At 37.9% G+C, this 9,623-nt stretch overlaps 3 protein-coding genes across 5 annotated transcripts; all 3 read left to right on the top strand.

Annotated features, from left to right (window-relative positions):
• The first annotated feature begins 2 nt into the window (after positions 1-2).
• LOC110538255 (mesothelin-like) lies at positions 3-2,461 on the top strand. 2 transcript variants are annotated; one of them, XM_036938314.1, is made up of 5 exons: positions 3-426; positions 639-736; positions 898-992; positions 1,102-1,315; positions 1,568-2,461. In XM_036938314.1, the coding sequence occupies exons 1-5, from the start codon at positions 239-241 to the stop codon at positions 1,639-1,641; spliced, it is 669 nt and encodes a 222-aa protein (XP_036794209.1). In that variant the 5' UTR covers positions 3-238; the 3' UTR covers positions 1,642-2,461. The 2 variants fall into 2 exon arrangements, with proteins under 2 accessions (XP_036794209.1, XP_036794210.1); XM_036938315.1 differs by having other exon boundaries at positions 10-136; positions 1,568-2,457.
• A 571-nt stretch (positions 2,462-3,032) lies between these two features.
• Positions 3,033-4,594, top strand: rmi2 (RecQ mediated genome instability 2). The gene is made up of 2 exons (XM_021624962.2): positions 3,033-3,410; positions 3,504-4,594. The coding sequence occupies exons 1-2, from the start codon at positions 3,119-3,121 to the stop codon at positions 3,653-3,655; spliced, it is 444 nt and encodes a 147-aa protein (XP_021480637.1). The 5' UTR covers positions 3,033-3,118; the 3' UTR covers positions 3,656-4,594.
• A 99-nt stretch (positions 4,595-4,693) lies between these two features.
• LOC110538254 (stannin) lies at positions 4,694-7,272 on the top strand. 2 transcript variants are annotated; one of them, XR_002475711.2, is made up of 2 exons: positions 4,694-4,925; positions 5,561-6,030. XR_002475711.2 is itself a non-coding variant. In XM_021624963.2 (2 exons), exon 2 carries the CDS (start codon positions 5,672-5,674, stop codon positions 5,933-5,935), a length of 264 nt encoding a protein of 87 aa, XP_021480638.1. In that variant the 5' UTR covers positions 4,937-5,116; positions 5,561-5,671; the 3' UTR covers positions 5,936-7,272. The 2 variants fall into 2 exon arrangements, 1 of the variants encoding a protein (XP_021480638.1); XM_021624963.2 differs by lacking the exon at positions 4,694-4,925 and adding an exon at positions 4,937-5,116 and having other exon boundaries at positions 5,561-7,272.
• The last annotated feature ends 2,351 nt before the right edge of the window (positions 7,273-9,623 follow it).

Here is a 9,623-nt window from a genome sequence, read left to right as displayed (position 1 = left end):
AGACCAGCAGGTTCAGGCGCTTGGGTCGGTGTCTCGCGTAGCATCCATGGAGCAGATTAACAAGTGGAACATCACTACAGTGGACACACTAGCAGCACTGATGGACAATGGCAATGGAGAATGGGACTCCGACAAAGTAGGGATATTTAACTTTACACCAACAATGTCATTAAATGGTGTTAAAAAAACAACATGATAAACATTTGGCTTCTAAAAGGTGTGCATTTGGTAGATTTGAATGAGTTGGCTTTTCGATTTAAATGTATCTTTCATCTTCCTTTCTCAATTTCAGGCCAAAGTTATTGTCACCAAGTTCTTAAGTGCTGGCAATTCGCTTGGAGCCTCTGAATTGAATTCAATTGGAGGGCCTAACCTGGGCGCACTGGATCTCAGTGTGTTGCAAGGCATCAGAAATGACAGTCTCCAGTAAGATCATCGACAGATCTTGCTGTGTGAGAGAGACACCTTGTGGTCGAGTCACTCCAGTTCACATTTATCTTTGTTGTGCTCTTGCAGTGGTTAACCTCAACAGAGTATCCAGGCCTAAACGCCCCTTAAAATGTTGGACCATTTTCATATGCTTTTTTTGTTTGAGTGTTCATAGTTAGTGTTTTTCTTGTGCCTTCTGAACACAACAGAGATGCAGATGCTCTGGATGCTGAGATCGCCTTTCCTATCAACTTCATCCAAACCTGCGCCACTGCAGATCAGCTAACATCCTACCAGACATACCTGGGTACGGTTTCCCTTTTCTGCATACATACAGAAAAGCAATGGTTTCTTGGATATCCTGTAATAAATGTGATTTAAAAGATTTAGTTCACTCGGGCTGTGACATTAGAGAACACTTGTGCCACCCCAGTCCTCATTCTCACCATGTTCGTAACCCTTTTTTAGGAGGTGCCATTATCACCTACATACGGAGTCTGTCTAGGGTCAATATTAGCATGGACATCAACACTTTTATTGGTTTGGATTCAGCTGCTGTCCAGGTATGTGCTCATTCCCGTAACCATACCATTCATCAATAACCTGTGATGGCAGTGACTCATATTCATTGTCATCTATCATTATTTTCTGTAATTCTCTGCCTCTAAATAGGCTCTTAGTGTGAGTGAAGTGTCTGGACTCCTCGGCTCCAACCTAAATTTACTGAAAACCTTTGAGAATACCACTGTAGTGCAGAACTGGGTCTCAAAGCAGTTACAGTCGGAGCTTGACAAGCTGGGTATCAGTCTGACCGGAGGAAGGGTGGATTCAAACACCACCCCCATGACAACAAATACTGCCACCACCATCAAAAATACAACTTCCAGTAAGGTGTCAAATGTTACATTCATGGTTAGCATGCTTCACATGCGCTAAATCCATTTTAAAATGTGATTCCATTAGAAAGTTTACAAATCATTTGGTTTCAAAGAGGGACATTAGTTATCTGTAATGTACCATAAACATAATTATATTTATAATGTATAGGAATGTGTTTGGGAACAGAAAGTAACAGTAAAGACAGAAGACATGCAAATCTTAACCTTGTTATTCTGTTCTCTCTCTCCTTATCTTTTAGGCCAGAGCAGAGGCACATATCCAGCTCCTCTGCTTTTCATGTTTGGTCTCTTGTTCATTGCAGTGCAAATGTAGATTCTAATATTGCAAGAGAAGCATTATAATTTAGACCAGGTTGCATAATTATCATATCACGTCTTAATATTACATCTATTTTTGTAATCTATTTTTAAAGAAGACATTAAAAGCTGACATTATATTTGACAGCCAAATGAGTGCAGTATGCAATAAATATCCCATATAATATATAGTGTTTTATGAACTCCATTGCTCCAATTGTATTTTCTATTGGTTAATCATTAATATTAATATAACTACTGTAGGTTATTTATCATCTACTACATTTTATATATATATTTTATTTTTGTTTATTTAATTTTGTATGTTGGGAATGGGAAAGAAATACAGATTAATATGAGGGTGTTCTGTTGTGGGTTTTACTAAGAAGGGCCACTTTAATCTGCCCGAAATGCTTTTCTCAAAGAAAGGGAGAAAGATGTGACTTTTAAATTAAAATGAAAAAGCGTCCAATTTGATTTCCTAGTTTTATATTTGCTCGTCAATGTTATTATTATTTACGGAACATGGTTTTACTTTGTTCAGTTGATGGTTCACAATAGTGATAGGCCTAAGAAACTGCATGGGTCAATCAGGATCAAAGAAATCAAATGGGTACGACAAAACTATGCCCATCATCAGCAAATGAAAATACCAGAGAAAAAGAGGCCCAACTCGGCGGAAAATCTTTCTCCCTGCAGCAGGTGGCGTTTTTTCGTTGTTTCGCCCACCATGCAAGGAGGTTTGTATGGAGGGCAATGAGATGGTCGAATTTGTTCAACAACAAAAAATAATGGCTTGTTTTCTACGTGAGGTTTATTTGGTCGAATATAACTTTCTTAAATTGTTAGGAGTGTACTGATATAGGTAGAACACGTGACATCCCGTCAACTTTGAGGGAAAAAAACACTTTATATAGGAGTTATCTCGAGATAGCTATGCATATTCCTTGTATGAGGCTAGTAGCAGTCTCTCCAATGAATACAGAAGGTTTACGTCAACAATCCTCATGGAAATGTATCCACCAATCCAAAGAAATGATAGGCGGGAGCTAGACAGCCCTATGTGTCGCTTTGTGAAAAACGAATCCCATTGTCATGTATAATTAAGCAATAATGCACGAATATGTGTGGTATAATTAGAGCAGTAGAACTAAATGTTTTGTCATATCAGTGGTATACATTCTGCTATACCATGGCTTTCAGCCAATCAGAATTCAGGGCTCAAACCACCCAGTTTATAATCTTTGATAATACCCAGTGTTAGCACCACGTGTGCTTTTATTTTGAAATGTTCAAATATTTTATTGTATTTTTTATTATTAACGACAAATCGATTTAACAAGTATATGGGGGAACACAAGTCTATATATAAAACAATGCCCAAAAGACAAATGTTGAAATCAACATCCCGGAAATTGGTCACAATTACGTCAAAGGTCACACGAAATATTTTTTTGAACTAACTCGTTTGAAAGGTTTCACTCGCATATGGCATGGACTCAGGACAAATTTCAGGCGAAAATAAGAAAAGTCCTCCTATTAAAGTTCTTTCCAGCCAACTCCGAGAGGGAAAAGATAGCCGATTGAATGGCAAGCTCGAATTTAACATAAAAAGACTGGGACAATTGAAAAATACTGCACTTGTAGTCTCTGTGGTTTGGATGCAAGGGACAATACTGGAAGTTAGGTCCGATCACAACACGGTTCTTCTTTTGGATGAGACCGGGACATTCGTTGTCAATGGCGTCAACAACATTCCCAAGGGCAACCCATGCCTACTTCAGGGTGAGATGCACTTTGATTTTCCTTCTAGCTGCAGCTAAAATATGTACAACATTTAACAAAACCTTTGATTTGTTACCCCCTGATTTTACACAGGTAACTATGTCATGGTGATGGGGATGATCCAGGCCCTCTCTCCAGAACCTGTCCTTCGCGCGGTAAAGATGGCAGACCTTTCTGAACGTGCTGCGATTCACAGAAAAATGTGGACGTTGGAGGTGGAAGACCTTCAGCAAACACTCACGTAGAAAGAAGCATGAGCAGTATGTTGATATCAATGCCTGTTTGTTTTCATTTATTTTTATCAAAATGTAAATATTGCTACTGGTTTTGAGCGGTTTCTGGCCTGCCAGATATTTCATTGCCAAAGGTAATGGATCATAGCCTAGAAGTACGTGCCCATCACCGTTTATGATAAAGTGCATTATATGCATATATTATAGCCTAACGCTGTTTATGATAGGCTATAATTAAGCAATAAGGCACGAGGGGGTCTGGTATATGGTCAATATACCATGGCTACGGGCTGTTTTGTCATACGCTTAGTATACTGTCAGCCAATCAGCATTCAGTGCTCGAACCACCCAGTTTATAATATATGCATATAACACACTAAACATGTCAGAAGTGCTGGAGGAGGGTTATGATGGGGAAAAAAAGCTAGTCCGGGCAAGAAAGCACAAACTCAAACAAAAGACAAAGAATTTAAATTAAAGAATGAACAATGATCTCATTTGGTGGTAAAATTATCTATTTTATTTGTGCTTATGTCATGCATACACATTGAAAAAGTGCCATTAAGGGAATTCTACAGAAGCACACAATTGTATGTGATGAATTAAAATAAATGGGGCCTATACAATCAATGACACCCTTGTAAATCCATGGACTTGGGAACGCTCCAAGGTGCCTGGATTTCAATCAAAACATCCTGAAATAAGACTTCTTCTGCAGCATAACCACTCATTCATTCAACCTAAAGGCATTTAGGCCTAAGACAACAGATCTATATATCTCTTGAAAAAAAAAGAAGCAAGCAATTACGCACCATAAAAGTATTTAACAATTTAAAATGAATCTTGATATGTAATACCCCTCCCTGTCTGTTAGGTTTATGTACTCTTGTTTGTATATTTCTGGGTTGTTTTTGTATTTGTTGTGTTCATAATAAAAATACTTTTACAGTAGCTCGAGCCATCTTCCATGATGGAGCATCTACCAGTATTTGCGTGACACCACCACATAACATTGAGCTAGGACTGATATGAGACCAAGAAGGTAACACAGTAAATCTATGAGCTCCTATAACTATTTCACTTTTCAAAATTGTGTCCATTGACAAACATTAAGTGATATATATATATTTTACATGTACAGGTTGTCAATGAATATAATATAGCTACTACTGTTGCTTTAAAATAGAGATTGACAGCATAAATAACATTTGTTTCGATATGTTGTGCATCACATGGTCTCATTTCCTGCACTGAAACAGGGGCCTTGAAGTTCAGTTCTTTCGTGAGTAGCGACTAGTGTATTTAACACACTGCATTAGCATTTTTTTTAGAATGAAATCGGTTCCTTTAGGAAGAGCCATGGATTTTATATGTTTGATACAGGCAGGGCTGTTGCTGCATAGCACATTGCACATTGATGAAGACACGCGATCGCGTCGTCTGTCTTAATGGAATTGGAAGGAATCTCATCTAGTGCGTCTTAATTCTCCTTCCGACCGATGTATCATGCATGTACATACATAAATGTGTATTACTGAGCAATGATTCGACGTGCACAGTTGAAACATGCGTTAGCATTGATGGCATAAAGGCGTTCCGTTCATAGTTCATTATTGCATACGCTGTTATGCAGAATATGGTAGATAGATAATATATGATTACCTACCACAGGGTGCTAGGCTATCAACAAAATTTTGTATCAATACATTATTTCAAGCCGTTTGCTTCTTTGGTGGATTTGGAGGTTAGATTCTGTGTTGAGTCCTATTACATAGGTCTATGGTTGAGTCAGCAGATGTCTGCCGAAAATTCATTAAACAGATTCAGATGTGCAGATACAAGCACTGACCACAGGGTTTATTTTGTTATTTTTTGTTAGTTAAATATTCAACATTATTTGCTTTTTGTGACCCCCAGGTCTCCCAAGCAGTACCGTAAGACACCAAAATCAGCAAGGGATCACACCACGCTGTCCTTGTCAAGTACCCTGTTCTGTCACAATGCTCTGATTCACCTTCCCGTTGCAACATGTACATCACAGACCACAGCCCAACTACTGGGGTGGTGACAATCGTAGTGATCCTCATTGCTGTTGCTGCCCTCAGTGTTCTCATCTGCGGATGTTGGTGCTACCTGCTCCTGCAGCGGATTGGCCAGTCTGAAGATGAGGAGAGTATTGTAGGAGAGGGCGAGACCAAGGAGCCCTTCCTGATGGTACAGTACTCCACCAGGGGCCCTCACGTCGAGCACAAAACCAAGCTCGCCCACAAAGGCACTGAGAATCACACTTAACTGAGTCATTAAGAAACTGTGTCATCACCTAATATTAACCAAGAGGATCACCTCATTCACATTTCCTGCTGATCATCATCTTTCATCGTGCCATTGAAGGATGATAAACGGACTGCAGCTCAATGTCTTATGAGGAAATGTGATATTTTTGTTTCTCATTCCATTGTGTGGATCTCAGGATGTGAGGTTGTGAACAGTTCATTGTTAGGTTTCTTAAGTATACATATTTTGAACAAAAAAATGTACATCTGATTGATGTTGATAGTTTTTGTTAACTCAGCAATCCACTACTGAATTGTGACGGTAGACAGCGCTCTGAACAAATGAGTGGGCAAAACCTTCTTCAGAGCTTGTTGGAAGAATGTATGACAAATTGATGTCAAAACAATTTACTTAATATCAAGTTGCTCAAATTATTTGAAATTTGCTTAATTTGTTTGTTTGTTTTGCATAGTTGAACTTGGTTTTATTTACCTTCAGTATTCAAATGTGAGTTAATAGCCATTTTAATAATTTGCTAAATGCCAGATTTGCCCGAAGATAAAAAAGTGTGATTCACTCCCTAGTTTATGTCTGTTGTCGCTGCTACTTACTAAATAATCTAGTGTACAAAATACTGTTTATTTTCTCCAGTGATTGCACAGATAACCACTGAAATAAAACCAGTCATTGAAAGGGCAATTCTCCTTTGATAAACCATCACATTTCACAAGCACAACAAGGTCCCGGGTCTGAGTTTTAGTGAGGTTCGCACTCTAAAATACTATTTGGAGAACAGCAAAAAATGTGGCCATGATTACTACACATTTAGATAGCTGGCTAGACTAATTTAACAATCACAAAAAAAAATTGACATGGGCTAATTGAGTGACAGTCAGTGAGTGACATATAAGAAGAGGGAAACTGCTGATTCACAACCAGGTTCGAAATTGCACCTTGTTTATTTTACTATTCTAACTCTCAAAAGTAAGTTGAAACCCCAACTGTTACTAAAAACATTATAGATTATTATATATTTTTTTAATGTTGGCAAGGTCGGTACCTAGGTGTCCTCATTTGTAGCTACAACACTGAGTAGCTGCTACAACTGACATGGGTTGAGGAGTCCTGCCAAGAAGCTACCAAGAGCCAATGACATATTTTCTATATTCAGTTGCAACATAGGAAATCCTGATGGCCAGATTCTATGGTAGCTGAGTAGGTTGATATTTGATGAAACAATGTTATAAAGTATTATGAAATGTAAATGACATTATGAAGACTATTGTTCTCTTTGATGTACCATTGTATCATTTCTTGACTTGCTAAATAAAGGTTCAATTAAAAAAATACAAATCAACTTTAAATGTTGTATCGGTCCATAGGCCTTATGATTCCTTTTAGATTCATTCCTTACAGGTGTATGTATTGTTGATAGTTGTTCTTATTGCTGTTTAAACAATGGTGAAATATCATAATAATGTGACAATCTGTAGATTTTTATATGATTACACAAATGGTAATAGTATTGGTTCCAATAAGTTTTGCTGACAAACTTGAGATGACCCCACTTCTGTCTTGAGAGTTCAGCAGCTTGTGAAGTACAGTATACATTTAAAAGTACTACTAAAAGTATGACCACCTGTATAAGTAATATGCAGTATGCATAGACTTAATTGGAAGGCTCAATGCCTACAGTGTCATACCAGTGCAGAGATGATTCATCATCTCCCACATAGCCTGAAGGCAGTTAGAAGTTAGGACCTACCCAAAACACAGGGCGCATTCCTCAGCCCAGGCATTGCTGACATGCCAGATCCTACAACGCCTGAATAGGTATTTTACATTTCAGCTAACAACATCATATGTTATAGCAATCTGTCAGTTGCAGTCAGTTGCAGTCGATGAAGTGGCAAGAAACCTTTGGTTGATGCATGCAACATCTGAGCAGGGGACCTGCCTAATACAGTGCCTATAGAAAGTCTACACCCCATTGAACTTTTTTCAAATGTTGATTTAATTGTAGTTTGTCATTAATCTACATTAAGTAATCCATAATGCCAGTGAAAATTCTACACATTTTTACTAAATTAAATAACTAAAATATAGTAATTGCATAAGTATTCACCCCCTTTGTTTAGGCAAGCCTAAATGAGTTCAAAGTAAAATGTGGCTTAACGAATCACATAACTTGTGTGTGAGAAATTACAGGGTTTGACATGATTTTTGAATGACTACCCCTTCCTCTGTCCCCGATACAAACATCTGTAAGGTCCCTCGGACAAGTATTGAATTTCAAGCACAGATTGAAGGACAAAGACCAGGGAGCTTTTCAAAAGCCTCATAAAGAAGGGCAGTGATTGGTAGATGGGTAACAATAACAAATCAGACATTTAATACATATCTTTAAGCATGGTCAATTAATAATTATACTGTGGATGATGTACTAAACCACCCAGACACATCAAATATGCAGTTGTCCTTCTGAACTGAGCTGCAGGACAGGAATGAAACTGCTTAAGGATGTCACAATGAGGCCATTGGTGATTTAAAAAAAGCTACAGCAAACTGGTCTCAGACTAGATGTTACATAGTAAATGTAAATCTGGGACACGAAAATTAGTATGATATGTTATGTTTGGCATAGTTACATAAGATAGGTTTCTTAAGGCGAACACGAAAGGAGTGTGGTTGTGTACTGCGAACTTCTAGCAACGAAAATGTTGCGTGTTCGAATCTCATAACGGACAATTTTAACTAATTAGCATCTTTGCAACTACCTACTACTTTTGAGCTACTTTGCAATTACTTAGCACGTTATCTAACCCTTCCCCTGACCTTAACTCTTTTAGCTAACCTTAACCCTTTAACCTAACCCCTAGCTAACGTTAGCCATCTAGCTAACGTTAGCCACCTAGCTAATGTTATCCACCTAGCTAATGTTATCCACAACAAATTGGAATTCGTAACACAAGTTTTGCAAATTCATAAAATATATTGACAATTTGCAAATGGTAAAATATCATATCAATTGTAAATTGTAACATGTCATACGAAATAGTTTTTCAGGATGAAAAAAAACAGGGTGGAGCTAAAGCACAGGCAAAATCCTAAAAGGAAACCTGCTTCAGTCTGCTTTACACCAGACACTGGGAGAGGAATTCACCTTTCAGCAGGACAATAACCTACAACACAAACCCAGATCTACACTGGAGTTGCTTACCAAGAAGACAGTGAATGTACCCGAGTAGCCAAGTTACAGTTGTGACTAAAATCTGCTGGATAATCAGTGGCAAGACTTGAAAATGTCTGTCTGGCCATGATCCCCAACACCTTGACAGAGCTTGAAGAACTTTAAAAAGAATAATGGGCAAATCTTGCACAATACAGGTGTGCAAAGCTCTTATGAGACTTTACCAAGAAGACTCAAAGCTGTAATTGCTGCCGAAGGTGTTTGTAAAAATGTATTGACTAAGGGTGGTGAATACTTATCTAATAAAGGTGTTTTTTATTTTTCATTCATCTTAAAATATATATATATATATATATATATGTTTTGCAAATTCATAACGTATTGTATGAATTGAAATTCGTAACATACCATATGAAATGGAGTTTTTCAGAATGAAACGAAAGTGATGGAGCTAAGGACAGGTAAAAACCTAAGAGTGAAACTTGCTTCCGTCTGCTTTACACCAGACACTGGGAG

Source organism: Oncorhynchus mykiss, chromosome 12 (genome assembly GCF_013265735.2).
Source record: "Oncorhynchus mykiss isolate Arlee chromosome 12, USDA_OmykA_1.1, whole genome shotgun sequence".
Taxonomy (NCBI): Eukaryota; Metazoa; Chordata; class Actinopteri; order Salmoniformes; family Salmonidae; genus Oncorhynchus; species Oncorhynchus mykiss.
This window is presented reverse-complemented; position numbering and strand designations above follow the sequence as displayed.